The sequence below is a fragment of the Narcine bancroftii genome, chromosome 1, assembly GCF_036971445.1.
Source record: "Narcine bancroftii isolate sNarBan1 chromosome 1, sNarBan1.hap1, whole genome shotgun sequence".
Taxonomy (NCBI): Eukaryota; Metazoa; Chordata; class Chondrichthyes; order Torpediniformes; family Narcinidae; genus Narcine; species Narcine bancroftii.
The window spans coordinates 280,400,728-280,422,436 of NC_091469.1; the positions used below are offsets into that span (position 1 = coordinate 280,400,728).

Below are 21,709 nucleotides of genomic sequence, written 5' to 3' on the forward strand. Positions count from 1 at the left end.
GCCAATATTATTAATTCTGTGTGTGAGGTCTTTGTGCTTGATGTCCACAATGGCTTACTGCCATTGTGGTGTGCTAGGTTGTCAATGTGGATGAGGTGCAAATATATTGCAGCCAGAGTTCAAGGCACCAGCTACTTAATATATATTTTTATGGATCAGGCTTTCGTCATGTGTGAGTTGTCAATGGTTTATCATCAGTAAATTACTTGTTGGTTTAGTACTCTCAGTGTTTGTGACTGTCAAAATTGGACATCTGAAATTGCTATGGTCAGTAGACAAGCCTTCAATATAAATTGTCTAAAATCACTGTGAGCGGTAGGCTTGTAAGTTATGTAAATATATCACGGGCATGTCTAACTCTCCTATCGTTGCAGTTGTATGATGTGTTAGTTTACTGTAATCATACAAAACATATCGGCATGTTACTCTCAGTGTATGTGAAGTGAACACATTAGTCCAAGTTTATTATTTTCTATTGTGTGAGGTTTCCATTTATTCCTGTATTTAGGGTGTCATTACATTGATGCCATCTATTCAATAGCAGTATATTGTCAGTGTGTGAGCTCTCTATATGTTACCATCATTGTGTGGGTTTTAAGTATCTTACCATGTAATTATGATATTGTTAGTATAATATAAAGTGTATTAGATGTTAGTGTATCTCTCTCATCCTGATGTATTTCTGTCAGTGTTGAGGTATCAATGTATTATGTGTATCAGAATTCATACTGTTCATATGCAAGCTGTACTAATAAATCACTGTCAGCACGTGAGGTATTGGCATGCGGCTCTCATCTAAAATGGCATTGTATTATTGCAATAATATGATGATCGTGTGCAATGAATCAACATATTACTGTTGGCATTTCTGGTGTCTTGCAGTGAGTTTGCAAGGTGTCAACATGTTACTTGCATTCTGTGGGCATCAATATTTTCTTGTCTGATCCTCTGTCAAAAATTATTGACAGTTTTTGAGATATCAATTTATTATTAAAATTGCGTCAGTACACGAGTTGTCAATAGATTTACTGTCAGTCTCGGAAAAATCAATATATTGTTCTTGCTTTAAATGTATGCTATGTCAATGTGTAAGAGCCTAGTATTAATATAGTCCATTAGTGGGAGATTTCACTCTTACTAAATACATTGATAAATCAGATCAAATACTACTTATTGTCGTGTAATAAAACAGAAATGCAATGTTATACAAAAGGGAATCAAAGATTCACCATTAGCATTGCCTGGCATCCCTTACAGTCTGAGAAAGAAAAGCAGAAGAGAGTCCTCTCAGAGTCACTGAGTGTCTGTGGATTCGCCTCCAGCACTTCCTCAATCTCCACAGCTGCACAAGACACCGAGCTCATGGTGGGGAAGGCTTCAGTGGCCAAGACCCTTCAGGAGCCATTCTTGCCCTCACCACCCTCTCGAATCCTAGTTCTCATGAGCCATTCCCCAGCAGCCCGCTGCCTGGTGTGAGTCCTTTAACCTCGTTACCAGCAGCACGTGGCCTGTGCTCGCCCGCAAGTTGACAACAGCTCGCTGCCTCTGTGTGTCCTTCAGCTGCAGAGCCCCTTGCTGGTCCGCCACTGTGGCCAGCATCCTTAGGGTCATCTCCTCTGCTTCTTCTTCTCAACAGGGGTGTTCTCCCCGTTACTGGTGCCCTGCGCCAGTCTGCTGTTCACCTGGAGTCTACAAACCCCCCTGGCCACTGCCTAACACAGGCTATCTTGGACCCAGACCCTGCAGTCGCAGAATTTTGAAATACCATCGGCTCCTTTAACAGGCCATTTAAAGCCAGTACGGAGCTGTTGGCAGTAAGACTGGGCAGTAGGACTCTTCAGGAGAAGCACTATGTCTCCGGTCCCTAATCTCCCTGGGTCCCCACTAGCAACAGTCCTGCCATTACAGCAGCTCTGGCAGCAATGCCATGATCATAGATTCACTAGGTCAAATATATTAGCATTAATGCTGATTTATTACTGCCAGCAAATGAGCTTTATTAGGATTTCTGTGAAAACATTTAATATCAAAATACCCCTGTATCCATTTGACATCTCATTATCTGATTGGTTATTTTATTTCTAGCAATTTGAGAGATATTAATAACATTATCAGCTGTGGAGTGTCAACATATTATAGCAGTATAAGAGGTGTTATTATATTATTGTACTATTGTCAATGGGTAAGTACGGATATAATGGCCCAGATCAAGGTCCTCTTTAGCCAAAGATTTAAGAGAAGCAGCTAGAAGCATCTGCATTTTGCATCAAGCTATTACCAGTACATTGACTATCAAGGGACAGTAATTCTGACCCTCTGCCACTGGATTCAGGACAGAGTCCAGGAGCACAAATTGGTAATGCTGAGTTGAGAAGTCAGATGCACTTCATATCTGACCCCTTAAATATACTTCAGCCCAATGCTGGTGAAACTTGATCCTATTTGTTTGAATGGAATCAGTGATCTGAACAGAAAAGATTTTAATTACCATTAATCATGTAAATTGATTTATCAGTTAGGTGCATTTTAAAATAACTATATTATACTTTACTCTTTCAATGTATTTAATTATTTAAGTCATGTTCAGCTGCTTGAAACATCTCTCGTAATTATCTGTCCCTTATTAAGGATACAAAGTGCTGATCTATTATTACGTCTATACAATGCCTGAGTATTACGATTGGTGAATGAGATTTTTACTATTAGTGTCATTGATGTATTAGTCATTATATTAAATCTGCATGAATTATTATTGCATAAGGTGTAGCTATAATACTGTCAGTTTAAAGTGCTGGTCTTTGCGCAAGGAACTAAGTTAATGTCAATGCATGGAGTCAATTTATATTTGCTGGGTATTAGTGAGAGGCATCAAGCAGAATGTTAGGCTTGGTGGAAGAAGTCAAAGGTTCATGAAGTCAGCATTCAGTCCACTGTTGTTTGTATCTATATTAATGATTTAGTGACAATATGGTTAGTACATTTATAGATGATTCCAAAATTTGTGATGTAGTGAACAATTATGAAAGCTATCTAAACTTACAACAGGACCTAGGTCAAACAATGAGATGCTGGAGCAACTCAGCAGGTCATGCAGCAAACACAGATACAAATGGAATGGCTAGTCAACGTCTCAGCTTGGGTCCCTAGATCGAGACTAAAGGAAAAGGTGATATCAAGAGGAAAGAAGCTGTGGAGTGGTTATAAGGTGATAGGTTATTGGACAGAAGTTGGAAGAGATGGACCGCTGGAAAAGGAGAGTTGGGAATTAGAGAAGTAAGAAGAGATATAAACAGTGGAAGCAGATAGAGGTAGCGTTACTTAAAATTAGAAAAACTCACTGTTCTTGCCACTGGTTTTAAGGCTGACCGGGAGAAATATGATGTATTGTTCCTCAATCTTACATTGACCCTTCCCTGATGATAGATGAGTGGGAATGGTGAAGGGAATTCAAATGGTTAGCTACTGGGAATTCAAGCCTAGACTCACAGATTAAGCAAGTTGTTTAGCAAAGCAATCACCTAATCTGTTTATGGTCTCCCCGACGTAGAAGAGACCACACTGAGTGCACTAAATACAGATTAGTTTGGATGATGTGCTTTGACACCTCTATCACAAAGAAGTACAACAGCATTAAAAGGATGATGAAAATGTATAGTAAAAATGGGTGGCAGAAATTGTATGATTTCATACTAAAGAAAGAAAAGTGAAAAGTGTTGGTGTTTGCTTTAAATCCCAGTATTCTTCAAAAAGGTTTACCACATTAAGGGGTATTGTCATCCTAGAAGCTGCTAAGATAGTTGGATCAAAGGTACATAACGTATCAATTCTCAAGGTGGGAACTAACATATGAATGTTTGTTTCTTCAATTTTGTGCTTCTTTTAAACAGCCAATTCTAGAGTTTTGTTATTTACCAGTGATTTTGTGGATTTAGCGATCAGATCAGATGTTTGTCACTATTCAAGAATGTAATTTTAAATTTGAATGTCTATTTAAATGTCCAGTATATAGTAATTATTTCTGGAAAGGAAAAGAATACTTAGATACAAAGGAATCTTTCATTGTATTGCCAAATAATCATTATTTCACTCCTTCATTAATGTGGATGATCAGGTGGGACAGGAAAAGGCCAACGAGACATTTTAGCTTGTAAAAACAGAAGTAAAACATGAAAGTCTGCAGACACTGTGGTTGAAGTAAAAACACAAAGCTGGAGAAACTCAGCTGGTCAAACAGTGTCCTTTATGCACCAAAGGTAAAAATACATAACCAACATTTTGGGCCATGGACAGACATGTGAGTATGGGAGTAGAACGCAGAACTGAAATGGTTGGCCACTGGAAGGCTGTGTCACTGGTGTGGGCAGAGCAAAAGTGCTCAGCGAAGTTATCTCCTAGTCTACGCCCTCTCTCTCCGATGTAGAGAAGGCCACAAAGGGAGCACTGGATCCAGTAATTCAATCCTGCAGATACACAACTGAAGTGTTGCTTCACTTTGGGGCCCCAGACTGTGGTGAGGAAGGAGGTGTGGACATAAATGTGGCACTTCCTGTGGCCACAGAGGAAGGTGCCCTGTTGGGGGGTGGGGAAGAGATGTGATTGGTGGGGATGGGAGTCGTGCACTTTTAGCTTTCTCAGAGAATACACAAAGCTTTCTCAGCTGAAATCATGCAGTCTTCTGTAGTAGAAAAAAGTAAGACAATTCAGAAGGGAAATGAGATAACAATCCTGCCAACAATCAAAGCTAATCCTGAAAACTACAATAACTCTTGAGTTCTTGGTTCCCTGAGGAGAAGCAGATCCAGTTTACATCCAATAGAGTACATGGAATCAGATGTCACTAACCAAACTATCAGCCTGTCTCAATAGTTTCTCTGACATAGTCCTGGTTTGGCTTTTCTGGTTTTAATTGACTACTTAATCCACATAAACTAACTCTAGTGCCCACATAATTTAGTAGACAGTGATCAAATTAGGTTTTATTCTGTTTTTCGCAGTTATTTAAACCCATCCAAAAGCATGTCTCCAATGTCGAGATCTCCATTTTCTTAAGCAAATATATTGCAGATGGTGCTAATAACAATTTTGATCTCCCTAAAAATCTACAAAATTAGACAAAAAATAGCATGCAAGGGAACCATGATAGGATAGATACAGGCAGGATTATTCCATCACACCTCTGCTGTTGTTTGGTAGGCATTGGAAAGTCTGAAGTTAGGCACACAGTGTTGAACCTTTGACCTGCTGTTAAGGACTCTCATCTTGCCAGGTCTGGCTCAAGGAGGTTGCAATTACTTCAGAACATACAGCTCTCTCTCATTTGAGGAAGGGGTTGGTCTTAGAAATATGTCATTTTAATCAGCTGCCTGACTGGATGTGGCTTTCATTTGACCCATTTGACTGTGAATCTTGCAAAGCCTTGCACAAAGGAAAAACTCTTCTATTTTGAATGAATTGTTTTGTGAATGTTACTTTGGATAGACTTGCATAGCTCTGATTGTTCATCTTTCTAAACCTTTACAACACCCCCTTTTGTTTACATTTCTGTGTCCTATTTTCTGAATATCTTTGCCACATCTGACATTGTCTGTTGGTGCTAAATAAGGCAGCTAATTATTGTTCAGTTAAAATAACTGAGGTTCCTCCATGTAGGATTCTTCCAGACCATGCACAATTAAAAATACCATTCTTTTAACTTAAATTTTGACATCTGTCCCAATCTGAAAGACAATTGTCTACTTTCAATCTCTTCATTAAATTCGAACAAAGATGACAAGGTCCTATAAGCAAGAGAGCTTCAGCATCTGGTTAAAAATGGCAACAATGTGATTTCTTGACCTCTTTGATTTTGTTGGGGAAGACAATGAATTAAAATATACTCATGGAGTAAATATATAAGCTTTAAATAATGGGCAAAAGATACTTGAGGGGTGGGTGAGGTTGGTGAAGAAAACTTCTTACACAGAGAGGGCTACGATCTGGAACTCATGGCTGGCAAGAGGGTGGGAACAATCAGTTAGTGTTTTCAAAATGAAAATAAATAGGTAACGGCATTAAAAAAGATTAGGTAAACGCTATTGATTACAGTTAACAAAGAGCAGCAGCATATCTGATGGGCCGAATAATCCCCTCGCCGTAAAACATTCTGGCTTTCTATGATTCTATGTAACTACCTGGGCATTTCTGCAATCACCAGCGCTTTGCTTGTTTAAATGTGACATTTTCACTTCCTTATGGTTTGCCTAAATTGTTGTGAAGTCACGAATAGTGGTGTTCTCAAGCAGCCGTTCTCAAAGGAGGCCACGGATTGAAATAATAAAATATTTTTTGTTTGTTATGTACAGTGTGGTCCGTCGAAGGGAAATATAGAAGTAACCAACTAAATTTGACTGTTTCACAGGGAAGGGAGCCCATAAACTTTGAGCATAGCATTAAGGGGGCTGTAGTCAAAAAATATTGAGGATGGTTGTTCTAGGGGACTGGAGAATATTTAAAAAGCATTAGCCAATGTATAATTAATCCCTATACGAAAATTAGCAATGGTAAAAGGAAAGTCAAATTATGAATTACAGTATTGTCAAAAAGAATGAATTATTTCAAGAGATAAGAGACTTTATGCTATTTATCAAATGAAAATGTAACAATTGTAAATATTTAAATAGGGTATGTAAAGGATACAAATTAAGTATATCTCAATGATGCTAAGATGACTCAAAGATCAGGCTTTTGCAGGTGGAAAGTGAAATTATCTCGTATTTAAAATTAGGAGGGAAAGGTTTCAGTAATAACACAGAAAACAAATGTATGGAGTGCATTAGGGATGGGAAAATGGTCCAGCTGTAAAAGGTGAGATAGTGTTAGACCAAGACATACAATGTTGTCAAAAAGTGTAATAGCCTGAGGATGAGGAAATGTTCAGAATTCAACAAAGCAAGACCAAGATTTTTTTCAAGAAAGGTAAGATAATAACACAATAAAACAGACTGTAGAAAAGTCTGTTAACATGTAAAAGGGAGGGGTGGTGGTGGTGATGGTGGGGGGAGTAAGTTAGTGAGGGTTCTGAGACAGGAGAAGTTGGGCTGGAAAATGAGGAAATGGAAAAAAGGTCCAATGTAAAACAAAGAACAATACAGCACAGTACAAGCCGACAGATATTTTATTCCTATTTTCACAACAAAGTTCTCGGAGCCTCTTGGAGATTATGTAGAAAGCAGGTCCAGAGTGGATGAGAAGCTGTAACTCACTTGTAAGGAAAAGGGGGAAGACAAAAATTCTGATCTACTGACACCAGTTGTGGTGTTAATGATAATGATAACAGACACTGAAAGACTAAAAATAGGATTAGGCAATCAAGATGAGTTTTTAAAGGGAAAATAACGTTTGACAAATTTGTTAAGCTAACAGAATTGATGAAGAAAACCAATAGAATTTTAGAAGACTTTCTATATGATGCCATGAAAGATGTTTCTAAACCAACTTGGATCACATGAGACTCTCGTAATATATTGGTGTGGACTAAATTTTGGCAAGTGGGCAGAAAACTGACAACAGGAATAAATGGGTCATTTTTGGATTGGGTGACTGTGATCAATGGAATGCCTCAAGGACTGGTGTTCTCAGTTTATATTAATGATTTGGATCAGAATAATATCCAGTTTCCTGATGATATAAAGCTGGGTGGCAGAATTGAGGATGATGCAAAAAGACTTCGGGGAGATATAATGTGCAAAAATCTAAAATTATTGACTTCATAGAAACAAAAATGTCTTTAAATATGATTGAAAAATTAGTGTTCAGAAGGATATTCTCGACCTGTATGCAGGGTACTGAAAACTAATGTGCAAACTTGGCACAGAGAGAGGAAGTTAACCAAAATGTTGGCTTATATTGCAGGAGGATAGGAGTAAAATAGTGAAGACATCCTGCTATTGGACTCTGAGATAATGTATGGAATACTTCGTACATGTTTGATCTCCCTAGCTAGCCAAGCATACACTTGCAAAAGGGAATGCAACGGCAGTTTAGTAGGTTGTTTCATTGGATGGTAGGTTCATTCAATAAGGAGAGATTATTCAGACTAAGCCGATATACCCTGGAATTTCAAAGAATGAGAGGTGAAAGCATTGAAATGTGCAAAGTTTTTATGGGGCTTGACATAGTCAGAATGATGTTTCCCCTGAGTTGATGTCTAGAAGAACCAAAGGGTTACAGACTGTAAGGTAAAAACATCATGAGATGGGACCGGAGAAGGAGTCACCCAGTACTAAGGAGTAACAGAATGCAGATGTGATCTTGTACACTCAAGATAAGCTTTGCACTAACAAGAATGATGTGCAGCAGACTAACAGAGAAGGATAGCAACAGTTTATTCATTGGACAATGTAATGGTATGATAATTTACTAAGTACGTATCCTGAGGTATAAAAAAAACACCACTTGCTGATAACGGCAGAATGCGCCTTCTCCAACTAACACTGTTAGTTGCAAGTGTTACAATCCGGTAATAAAGAACAAAGAACCTTGATTTCGACTCAGTCTGGTGTCTGACTCACTCATTCATGAACAAAGCAGACCTAACAAGACTCAAAATAAGAAATTGGCCATGTAGGATTGCGGTAAAAAGAGATTTCTTCACCAAAATAGTCATGTATCTTTGGAATCATCCACCAAGAATGCAATGGAGGCACAGTTGCAGGGTTTGTTAAGTGGAAGAAAGGACACATTTTATTTGCAGATATTGAAGGAATCAAGAGATATTGGATTGGTGTAAGAAGGAGGCACTAAGGTAAAAAGATGAGCCACAATCTTACTGAATAATGGAGCAGGCATGAATGGTCAAGTCACTTTACCCCATTTCTATATTTTTTAATGTTCATAGAAGGGAAAGATGTTGTTTAAAAGAACAATTATAAAGAATACAGGAAACCTATCAATGGACCCTTGAGGAGAGCCTTGACCTTTGAGTCAAGAACTATGCTATTTAAACTTACAATAGTAGTAATAGAATATTAAATATAATAATGAGAATGATAAGGAAAATGGAAAGTGAGTGAAAAAGGGGCTGGTCATTTTTAAAAAATCCTTTCACAAATGGTGGTGAATATTGGAATTGTCTACCCCAGAGGGTTGTGGAAGCTCAGTCATTAATTGGCTAATTGGGCGGTACAGATTTCAATGGCCGGAATCGGATTCTACCATGTTGTAAATAAGTTTAATAAAATTTAATTTAGTTTAAAGTTGGAGGAAGATAATTTTATGAAAGACCAGGGAATAAACGATTACGGAGATCTGGCTCAGAAGAGGAGAGTTGAGGCCCGCGTAGATCAGCCATTATCATATTGGCTGGTAGGGCAGGTTTGAGGGGCTTGGTGGCCTACTCCTATTATCTTATGTTCTTGTGTTCAGGGAACACTTTACCTTGGTTTCAAGATTCTAAAATCAAGGAAGATGTTCAGTCACTTCATTATAGTTAAAAAGATTATCATGAAGAAATTATTCAGGCTGACAAACTATAAGAGTAAGCTGGTTAAATCTGCAATCAAAATTTTTGAAGAGTAATTTTGGTTGGAGATTGGCGGACAACAAACATTCCAACTTCCTTCAAAAAATGGAGAAGAGAATTACGGGTACTTTAGACTTCACTCCACGACATAGTAAAATAAACTAATCAAGATCAATCACTGCAGTTTTCTAAAAGAAAGTCCATTCTTGACCAATATATTTGAAATAAAAGTGAGAATAAATACATTTAGTGGATGTGATTTTGTATGAATGTTCCAAAAGCATTAGCAAGGAATCCCATGGGAGATTCTTGGCAAAGATCATTGCAGAATTAAGAGGAATATTGTGAAATAGACAGAGGAGATGGCACCGGGTAAAGGAGAAAGGTTGCTTTTAAGACTGGAAACGTCTCAGAATCAGAATTTATTGTCAAGAACTTGTCATGAAATTCATTGTTTTGTGGCAGCACCAAAGTGCAAACATTTATATCAACCACCGTACAAAATAAATTTAAAAAGTCAAAGTAAGGCAGTGTCTCTGGTTCATTGTTCATTCGAGAATCTGATGGCAGCAGGAAAGAACTGTCCATATGTCATTGAATGCTTGTCTTCAGGCTCCTGTACCTTTTCCCTCATTGTAGCAGAATGAACAGGGCATGGCCTGGGTGGTAGGGGTCCTAGAGGATAGAGGCTGCTTTCTTAAGGCACCACCTCTTGTAGATGTCCCTAATGGAATGAAGACTGGTGCCTGTGATGGTACCGAGTTAACAACCCTCTGGAGTTTTTTTCTTGTCCTGAGTGTTGGCTCCTTTGTATAAGACAGTGATGTAACCAGCCAGAATACTCACCACGGTACACCTTTAGAAGTTTTTGAGAGTCTTCAGTGACATATGAATCTCCTCAAACTCTTCACAAAGTATAGCCACTGGCGAACCTTTTTCATGATTGCATCAACATGGAGGCTCCAGGACAGATCCTCAGAGATGTTGACACCCAGCAATTTGAAGTTTTTGACCCTTTCAACTGCTGACCCCTCGATGAGGACTGGTTCATATTCTCCTGACTTCCTCCTGAAGTCCACTATCATCTACTTGGTTTTGCTAACATTGAGTGCACTTTGTTGGTGTGACATCACTCAGAGAATTCCCTTACAATAGGTTATGCTGGGATTGTCTGCATCTGTTGTTATTGTGTTTTAAGCATCATTATTATTTATTCTATTAATTGGCCCCTTGTTAACACCTATTTATAATGGAACCTGCCTGTAAAAATTGTGTACCCTATAATTACATGCAGTGATTTCAGCTGAGCTTGTTGAAAAAGTTTTTACAGTACATTAATGTAAAAATTGAATTGAAATTTAAGTAAGAAAATAATAAAATATTATGTCTTCTTAAAATGTCAACTGAGTTACAACTGCATACCTTGGTCAGAATTTTTCACCCCTTTAATCTCATTTTCCCTCAAGGCTACAGTTGGCCTTGACTGCCTGGGGACAAAAAAGTGCTTTAACTTGAGGGGAAAATAACAAAAATTGATGGAATTCAAGGCTGCAATAAGGATTACATTCATGAAGAATGACAACTGGGAATCAAATACAGCTTAATATAAAAAATGTGAAGTTGTTTATATGGAAATAAAATAGAGATGATATAAATAATTTAAAATACAACAGGGCAGGAAAACGAGCAATAGTTACTCTGCATTATTCATAAAGAATAACACAGTGGCACAGATAGAACTGTTAGAGCTGCAGTCTCACGTGTTCAGTACTGAGTTCAGTCTTGACCTCGGTTGGATCCTGTAACTGCATAGGTTTCATCTGGCTGCACCAGTTTCCTCCCACATCCCAAAGTTGGCATTTTGGTGGGTTAATTGGCCATTTTAAATTACCAGATGTGTGCAGATGAGAGGTAGAATCTGAGAGTTGTTGATGGGATTGTGAGGAGAATAAAATGTGATTGGTGCTGGTTTGGTATAATTTAATGCTTGATGGTTCGTATGATTCAAAGAGCTGATGGCCTCTTTCCTCACTGATTCAATGTCACTGCAAGGTGATAAATCCATGAGAAATTAACAGAAACTATTACTTTAAAAATGTGCCTTCAAATGCAACAAAAAGAACAAAAATATGAACATATAGGAGGAATGTAATTATTCTGCTATGCACGTTTGGCATGGAGAAGAGAAAAGCAACTCTCCAGCCACCAACATTGTGTGAGCACCTTCAGGTATCTATTGAAATGGTTCAAGAGATGATTCATCACTAACATCTAGTTCAGAAGGAATGAGAAATGTTGGCTTTGCTGATGATGCCAATATGAAGAGTTTGTTTCTGACTTGTAATGTTCTGTAATTTGATGTTTTAGGGCCAAATTACTATCAGTCATGTGCTTCGGGCAACTACCTCATCATCTTTTGGAGTGTCAGAAAGGTCAAAGCTGAGAGAGTTAGCGTTTATTTCAGAGTCTGCTTGGTTTTGATCCAAAGAGTACCAGGTGATCGATTACGTGACCCAGAGTCAACATGAGTACTCCTTTAAGAGGCACCCGTGGTAAAACATTATTCTGTTGAGTGCCGTGAGTACCTAGAAGGCTAGTCACGTGCACCACGTTAGAACTAACCTGGTCCTCTGGTCCTTCTCTCCAAACAAGCCCCCTCTTGTCCTCAACACACCACCGACTAGAACAAAGTTTTGGTCAAACATTGATATTTCCTTAAGATGTTGTTTCTCTTGAATGGTGTAAAAATTGGCAGGCTGGTGTTGTCAGATTAATGATTTAGCGACATTGAGGAAGGTCGACTGGAAAACTATCTAACCCGTTTGGAAGCTCTTTCCAATCGCTTTATTCTCCTTTTCAAGAAACCTGTGCATTCACCTTCACCTTCTCCACACGTCCCTTTAACCCTGTCCTTGAGATCCAGTTCGTCTGGCCCCGTTATTAATATGCAGTTTGTTAATTTGCTGAATTGGTCCCTGATGCATTCTGAATGCATTCAAGAATAAGAGCACCATGAAGACACGATAGACACCAAAGCACTTCGATTAAAATTCTCTTGAACGCTCACTATATGTGGAATTAATTATAAGCATTGATTCCGGAAAGGTCGGTCCAAACTATATTATCATTTATGTCTTCAGTATCAAACTCTTCCCTTATTTTTTGGTTTGGACTGAATGGACGTTTCCTCTTGAAATATAATTCCAGTTTTAACATGAATATCCACAACATTTCGTTAACTGAACCCAAGTAGCTTTATTATATTGCAAGTTCAAATAAACCCCTGGTTGATATTAGTTGAGGGATTCTATCCATGAAGGTCTTGTCTCCATTTTCCTGGAATAATGAATTCATACCAGTACCAGACACATTTTATGGACAACCTATGTCTTGACCCTAGTTATGCAGTGTTCAGAAAGCGCATCATTTCAGATTCAAGGTCAAATGCTGACATCTTGTCTGCAATCCATCGACCAAAGGGTTAATTTCCAAGCCAAAGAATCGATGCGCGGCAACGACGTTATCCGTGTTTTGCGGCTGATTTAAACAGTTATTCCTTTCCCACTGCGGAGATTTCAGGAAAATCGGACGTAGTGCTAGGTACCACCTGCTGGAGCACTGAGGAAATACTCCCTCCTGAAAGCCTCGACCTTGTCCCTTTTGGTGTCTCTTATTTTGGATTTCTGTGAGAAAGTATTGTAAAATAGCGCGCAGAAACTTGTTTCTGCTGCGGTCAGAGGGAGATGCAGAAGAGGAACTGTTCCTTAAAATAACAACGGAAGGAATCATATTACTATAGACATCTTGGAAAGACATTCCAGTGTCTCTGGTTAACTTTCAAATACACACAAAGATTGACGAATTTTGTTCGAAACGAACCTGAATGCACAGGAGGCGGGAATGGCTCTAGACTGTGCGCAATCTAATAAGTAGCGAATAACTGGAGATGCCTGACATGTTTGTTTACATGCTGCCTGTTTCACTATATATATATTTCTGACTTCTCCCTCCCGCTCTTTCTAAATTCGTTCGGAAATGAGCACGATAAACATGAATTCAATGCGGCACTTTTAATATCAGTCTCTTTGTTAGTTGATAATGTTACCAATTTTGTATCATGTGTGTCTTCCTACCAGAAATTTGATTCTTTGCAAATCGGAAATTTCTTTTTTAGGCGCTAAGGTGTTGAGTGGTTTCGGTGCTTCTCCGGAACATACAGACTGGCATTGGTCTCTAAATAACCTGCAGATCGATAGCCTTCATTTTCTGAGGTCAGCGATAATAATGTATCACAACATCTCCAGGACTAGCAACAAAAAAGGTTTAAACCTGAAAGCGCATCACAGTCGTTCTCAGGAGACTCAGGGATGTAAAATTAAACACCAACAATTTTACATTTAAAGCTCACAAACTGTAGAATTGCTGAAATATATAATGGCTCTTGTATATGTTTTTACTGTAAATGCTCTTGAATCTTTGCTGTAACCTTTGTTATTCCTGCTATTTGTAGCCTGGGTTTCTTTTAAAGAAAAACAAATAGAAGTATATTACCATTATTCCCTTCAGTAAAATGATCCATAGTTTATTTTGCACATATTTAAAACCAGGATATGAGGTTAAATTGGCTCTCGGATTCCGCTGCAGTCTGCACCCAGAGTGTGCGCCGATGGAATACCAATGAGCCCAAATTTGAAACTCACTCCTGCTGTGCGTAATCTCTGTGACTTCAATCATAAGAACTGGTTCTCCGAAACAAGAAGATGCCCGCTTCCATTGTACCCAGATGCTTGAAACTCGTCCAATAAATATATCACTTTAATCAATTACCCGAATTTGTATTTTGAGAGGATGCTCGCAAGACGACAGCCTTCGGTAAAAGATAGATGTTGCTGCAAAATTAGTCCTTTGCGCTCATCTGAATTTCCTATCCGCGCAGTTTTGCTACAACTCAACCTGCTTCATCACCCTGTAATATTCTTATTTCCTTGTTACAAAGTGGGAGCACCTGATCTTGTTCTGGTTCCCCAAGAATCTCAAACAACGGATTCCCAGGCTCTCTGTCTAATTCGCACAATGAAGTTCCCCTTCCACACAGATCTCCCTCCCTACCCCCGCCACCCACGTCTCCCTCAATCACTGTGATTTCCTAGTGCTGTCTATATGAATCCACTGGAAACGTCGCTTACATTCGTTAATGTAAGGTATTTCTAGAAATTGCACACGCTCCGCTCGTTTGACCAACAGGTTCTTGAGATAGAGTTCAAATTTAAATGCTGCAGACCAATGTTTTTTTTTGCTCTTACCCGTGCATATTTAGAGGAATAGGGGTCTTCAAAGAGAGCCCAGATGCGGCGTTGCCATTTCCTCCACCAGCCGGGTTTTGCCCCGGCTTCAGGGGAACAGTCCCCGAGGGCGAGACGTTTGGTGTCCAACTCATCTTCCGAGTCCCCGACCCCGTCTCCTCCTCCGCCGCCGCCGTCGCCATCCGCACTGTTGAGATCCGGAGACTCGAAGCTGTCGAGAGCCTCCTCGGCGTCGCGATGCTGCCGATAAGTCATCCAGCAGCAAGGTTCTACGTCGGTCTCATCGATTCCCCAGAAGGCAATCTCCTCCTCGTACAGGGGTCCGCACACATCGGCTGGACAGTGGAGTTTGCCCGTGCGGTAGTAGTTGAGGATGTGAGCAAACACCCCAGGGTGGCGGTCGAAGAAGAACTCGCCCGCCTTGGGGTCGTAGTCGAAATTGGCGAAGGCGCCGGGCTCGGTAAGCCATGCCAACCGAGTGCCAGGTAGGGTCTTCAGGGTGCTCCGGTACGTTTCGTGCCTAGTCCCTCCCACGTTTATCACGATGCGATCGTTGTCGTCGCCTTTGCCCATCTCCTCGATCAGACATGTCGCGGAGGGGGGTCGCTTTCCTGGTGTGCTGCCGCGGGAGGTGGAGACCTGCACTGAGCTGATCATTCAGCACCGCGGACAGCGGCCAGGCATCTGTCCGCCGCACCTCCGCCTTCTCCCCGCCTCTTTCCTCCCTCCGACGCCGACCTTCCTTCGTCTCTCCAGGCTCAGGTTTTAACCACCACCTCTCCAGCGCGACTGATCAGACAGCTTCGATATTGATTGATCAGGTGTTGCATTTACATTGTTCGGCTTGGTGCAAGCGAGAGAAAGAAAAGACGGCGCATTGGAAGGAGGAGCCCAGACCACTCCGCTCTCAGCCACGCTGCGCAGCCGCGAATTCAGGTTCTCGCCACCACCTCCCCCACCCCCACTCCCTCCACGCCAACCATCGCCGGGCACCGCGCACGGTCTAAGAAACCGTGACAGCTGTCAGAAGGTTGTTTCTTGAGCCACATCAACAGGAGGGTGCACTTCCAACCCGAAAGCCACAACCCAGCCCATAAATAGACACAATTCGCAAGAGTCTGTACCAATCCATGGCATTTCTGAGACTGAGATTATGAAAAGGCAGTGGATTTCGGCGGAAGGAAAGAATGACGGGTTGGCAACCCAGCGATAAACACAAAGCACAAGAGCAAACGTCTACACGGTTTGATTCCTGTGGATGCCTCATGCAGATACGAAGACATACACAAAATGTAGACACACACACACACACACACACACACACGCAGTGTGGGCATATACTTGCATGTTCGTATACAGGATTGCACAAAACACAAGCACGATCTTCATGGGTTTTTTTTTGGACAGATTATTAAAATTTGCTGCTGAATGGAGCTGAGGGCCAGTTTCTCAAGGGGCTGCTGAGTGTATCAACAATAATTTCTTCTGTACGGACCACAGTGTCAATCATACAGACCCCATATTTCAGAGTTTCAGTAGGGCACAGTTATTAATAACTGCCCAGGAATGGATTACTGGATATATCAAGAGACTTCGATGATATGTTATCCTGCAAAAGAAAAGTCATTCATTTTCTGAATGTCATCAGAAATACAAGATGTTTTTTTTTTGCCATGTCTAACACTTGGCAAGGACATGTTAGTTTGAATCACAAGTAGCTTTCTCTTTGAAGAGCTGTTGCTCCCTGCATGTTTTGTACCTTGTGCACTGAATTGGATTTTAGAACAAGAGAACATTTCAGCACAGAAAAGTCTGTCTGTCCCAAACTATTATTCTGCCTAGTTCCACCAACCTGCACCATCCACAGCCCTCCATACCCCTCCCATCCATGTACTTGTCCAAATTTTTCTTAAATGTTAAAATTGAGCCCACATTCACCACTTCAGATGACAGCTCATGCCACATTCCCAGTATGTGAGGAAGTTCCCCTTAAACATTTCCCCTTTCACCCTTAACCCATATCCTCCGGTTTGTATCTCACCTACCCTCAGTGAAAAAAAAGCCTATCTATTTATGTCTGTGTATCCCCTTGTAATTTTAAATACCTCTATCAAATCTCCCTCATTCTTCTACTCTCCAGGGAATAAAGTCCTAACCTGTTGAACTTTTCCCTGAAACTCAGTTCCTGAAATCCGGACAACATTCTTGTAAAAGGATTCAAGGAACATTTTGTTTTGTACCTGTTTTGTGATGTGAGACTGTTCCTTTTGTATTTATCTAGAATATTAAAATAATGTTGTAGAATCATTTTAAATTAGCGAAAGGAGTAGATTTGTCTTTTTTTTAATATATGAACACTGAATATGTTGGAAATTGTACCACTTGTTATGTTCATTGCATTGTACAGCACAGGGAAGTTGCCCATTTCAGCTTCCCCAAACTGTTTAATCAATTATCTTTTCTCACTCCTAAGGGCAGCCGAGGGTCTATTTGTTCATGTTTTCATGATTTGGCCATGATAGCAAAGTTACTGTTTCTGAATAACTTGCATTCTGACCCTTGACTGCAACCCAGTATCTACAAGACTTAATTCAGGAATATGGCGGAATATTATCATTGTCCAATGAAGCAAAGATATAGGTAAAACAAAAAAAAACTGCAAGCACTATGATTGTAGTGAATGCACAAAAGTGCTGGAGAAACATAACAGATTTCCAAAGGAAATAGGAAGTAAAAATATACAAGAAAGTCTGCAGATGCTATCTTGACAAATGTTCACTCAGGCCTGAAACGTTGATTCTATATCTTTGCCTTCTATGGATGCTGAGGGACTTGCTGAGTTTCTCCAGCACTTTTGTATATTAAGCATAGATCTACCAGCATTCACAGAATACAATGCCATCCAGAACAGATCAACTGATTTGCATGGATTTCCTATCGTCTTCCATTGTTTATCCATGTGTGGTGTTGCACAACTTAAAAGGTTCATCATAGTTCTGTTGACAGCAGCCCACTCCTCTCGGCTGTATCATATATTGAAAAATGAAATCATAACTATTATGTTTTGAGCCTTCGGGGCATTCAGGAGCACCTTTCAGTCAATAAATTTGTTCTTATGTTGGTAAAAGTGTGATTATATTAAAAATTCTGAATGGTGCATTTTAGTTACATATTTTGTGGTCTGTGTATGTATTCCATATTGACACAGATGTTCAATTTTGTTATTGAGTTTTGTTCATTATGTATTGCCAGTTATAGGCTTTGTTCAGTATGTGTTCATTGTATACTTGTCCTCTATATCTTACTTCTAAATTGCACATTTGGACAATAGGCCAGATCTTGGTGGATTAGGCCACCCACCTGGAACCCTATGCACCGGCGTATACATAAATTTTGCAGTCCATGACCTGATATCTAATCAGCATCTGGAGTTCACTACCTGAATTGAGGATAACAAGATCCAGATGGCTAATGGGTGTTGGGTCATAAGTTAAAATGATGGTCAAAGCTTTATCTTCTCTCAAAACTGCCAGGAACTTTTAACAAATACTTTAAATGTCTCTGACATTCAGAAACAGAACAAAATAAGATTGAAATAAACAATTTTAAAAATAAAAATTGAAGCATATAAAGCACTTAAAAATAATTTAAAACATTAACATATAAAATAATTAAGAATTTTTCCACTTTGTCCCTCAATCAGCAGAATTAGAACCTCCATTGAAATCATTGGGGTCTCAGATCTTGGTCTCATTTCAGGTTGACTCAGAGATAATATTTCAGGTCCAAATTCTCTGTCAGAACTGGGAAAGAGAGAAAACACATTTATTTTCACTAATGCAAACTAAACGACTGAGAACGAAAAAACAATCCCTGGGGTACTTTGCCAGTTACATCCCTATGGCCTGAAAAAGAACCATTTATTCTAGCCTTCCTGACTTCTATATTACACCAGTTTTCAATCCGTGCTAACACAATTCCTTCAATACCCAGGACTCTCAGTTTGTTCATTAGCCTCTTAAGTAGCACTTTGTCAAATATCTTTCGGAAATCTAGATACGTCACATCTACAGATTGCTATTTACCAACTCTACTATTGCATCCTCAAAGAATTTGAACAAATTTATTCAACAAGATTTACTTTCATGAAACCATGTTGACTCAGTATGATTATGTTCAGCTTTCCTAAATGATTAGTTATTTCCTCTTTGATCATTGTCTTGAGCGTCTTGCTAACTTAAGATGTTTTAACTAACTGATCCAGATTTCCCTGCCTTTTGTGTTCCTTCCTCTTTGAACAAGAAAGTCACATTGTCTGTTTTCTAATCTATTGCGCCCTTCTAGAATTTACCTGGTATTATTTCAATCAGTGAATCCACTATCTTGTAGTCACTTCCTTCAAAACTATGTGCAAGACCGGGTTCTGGAGATTAGTCCACATTTAGTCCCACGAGTTTCTTTAATACTTTATTCCTTGTGATTGAGATTTTTGCAAGGTCCTCCATGTTATTTGAAATCACCCCATCTGTTATCTTGAAAATATATGCAGTAAACACTAACCTAAACATTGATTTAACGTGTCTGCCATTTCCTGTTTACTTTCCTTTTAGAAATCTAAGAAGACAGGCCAGTCAGTAGGTCAACAACAAGCAAGTGAAGATGAGGGAAAAACTGACACTGAATCTGACACTTCTGGGCAACATGCTGTCCAAATCACTTTAGAGGTGAGATCAACACATGGTGAGTCAAAATAACACCTAGAAAACAGGTACTATGCAAGAGAATTTTACACCTTGTGTTGTTAATCACTGCTTCAAATATATTACAGCAGGTTTCTGAACGAGATTTCTTTCTGCTTTACTTCCTTATCTCTTACACCAAACAGCTCAACCTTCATCTTAATCTCACACCTCTGAGTTCATTGCCATTCTTTCTCCTGAAGTCCCTTCACACTCACTGTACAAACTCATCCACCCCTCATCATAGTCTTATCCCCAGTATTGGCTTGTCATTAAATCTTTCAGCTCCTGTTGTAACCATCGCTGATAAAGGCAATCTTTCATGATTTCTTATTGCAATCTTCATCGATTTTCTCTTTTCTCTTCCGACCATGCTTCTTTTCTTTTCTGCTCCTTGAACAAAATGCTCACAAATCCTACTATATTTTTGTATAACATGGATAATTGTAAATTGTTGTCAATCCTGATTACGTTGACGTTGACACTGATAATTTTGATAACTGTTTCGGTACGAGTTTGGAAATTCATGAACAAAATACCCATCTATATAATCCTATTCAACTATTTCTCAAGATACCTCTTGAATGTTCTACTGTTCTATCTTCTGCCAACATCTCTGGCAACTTATTCCAGACACCAACAACTCTGTGTGAAAACAATTATACCTCAAATATCCATTAAACCTTCTTTCTTTCACCTTAAACCTGTCTTCTTGTTTTAGCACCATCCACCATGGGAAACAGATATTGACTATTGACTCTATATATACCTCTCATTATTTTCTATACCTCTATCATGTCACCTCTCTGTCTCCTTCACTTCAGGGAAAACAGACCTAACCAATCCAATCTCTCCTTAAAATTCAAACTCTCTAATCCAGGTAATGCCCTCGTGAATTTGTTCTGACTCCTTGATGCCCATTATCAAATTCTTCTATATGACAAACAAAGAGCCCATGCTAGCTCACAAACCAATCCCATTCTCCCAGTATTTTTTCTTTAATCTATTCTTCCCACATTCCCTTCTGTTGTTCCCACCCCCAAATTCTACCGCTCACCAATACACTGGGGAAAATTCACATACGCAGCCTCTGTACCTTTGAGATGAGGGCGGAAACTGGAGCACAGGTTCGAGGGTGAAGGAACCATGCACTCACGGGGAGAACATGTAATCTCCACATCGTCAGCACTGGTGGTCAGGAGTCAACCATTAACCTTGGTGTTGTGAGGCAGCAGCTGGTAGCCAAGCCACTGTTCTGTCATATGATAAACTGCTTTAAACCAAAAGTTGCCAGATTTGGCTGTATTAACATTATTTGCTTCTATTTAAGCTACATTGTCACTTACAATAGTTTCTTTTGCTTTGTCCTGTACAATTTCTCATCAAGACCAAGCCTCAGCTACCTGTTTTCCCCTCTACCTCCTTTCCACTGGATCACACTCCTCTTCCTGAAATTCGGTGCTTGCCTTGATTCTGTTCCATTTCTAGCTTTGGCCTGTACAATTTTTCATGTTGTCCATCACTCCCAGTCCACTTGATACGTTTTCAGCCAAACTGTTAACCACTCTAGATGCTTTCCTAGCCCCCTGATCATGGTTTCCTCTCCTGGTTTATGTTCTCCCCACTTTCCCACTCTCCGTCTCTCCCTCCCTCTCCTTTTCAACTCCTCTCCCTCTCAACCCTTGCCCTCTCAACCCCCCATTCTCTCACTCCTTCTGTCAACCTTCTTTCTCTCCTCTCTCACACCTTTCTCTCTCCCTTTCCCCTCTCTCTCACACCCTCTCTCTCACCTCCTCTCTTTCTCATCCCCTCTCTTCCTCCCACCCAGTCTCCATCCCTCCTGATCTTCCACTCTCCCTCGCTTGCACTCTTCCTCTCTCCTTCTCTCCCTTTCTCAATCCCTCAATTTCTCCCACTCCCCTTTCTCCATTTTTCTTACTCTCTTCCTTTCTACTAGTATCCCTCTGTTCCTCCATTGCCCAATATCTACCCTCTCTCTCATCCCCTCCCTCTCTCACTCTCTTACACCTCTCTCAACCACCCCTCTCTCCACCTTTCTCCCTCCATCTCCCACTCCCTCTCTTTTCTCTCTCTGTTCCTCTCTCCCTCAACCACTCTCTCCTCCTTTCCCTCTCTCTCCTCTCTCCCTTTCACCCCCTCTCCCTCTC

The 21,709-nt window shown here is 40.0% G+C and overlaps 1 protein-coding gene across 8 annotated transcripts in view; it reads right to left on the reverse strand.

Annotated features, from left to right (window-relative positions):
• LOC138751587 (voltage-gated potassium channel KCNC1-like) overlaps window positions 1-15,459 on the reverse strand; it is a 54,691-nt gene extending 39,232 nt beyond the window's left edge. For all 8 annotated transcript variants that reach the window (XM_069914108.1, XM_069914122.1, XM_069914117.1 and 5 more), the window contains exon 1: window positions 14,803-15,459. In XM_069914108.1, coding sequence (XP_069770209.1) covers window positions 14,803-15,459 — 657 coding nt within the window. The remainder of the gene's footprint in view (window positions 1-14,802) is intronic.
• Between the last annotated feature and the right edge of the window lie 6,250 nt (window positions 15,460-21,709).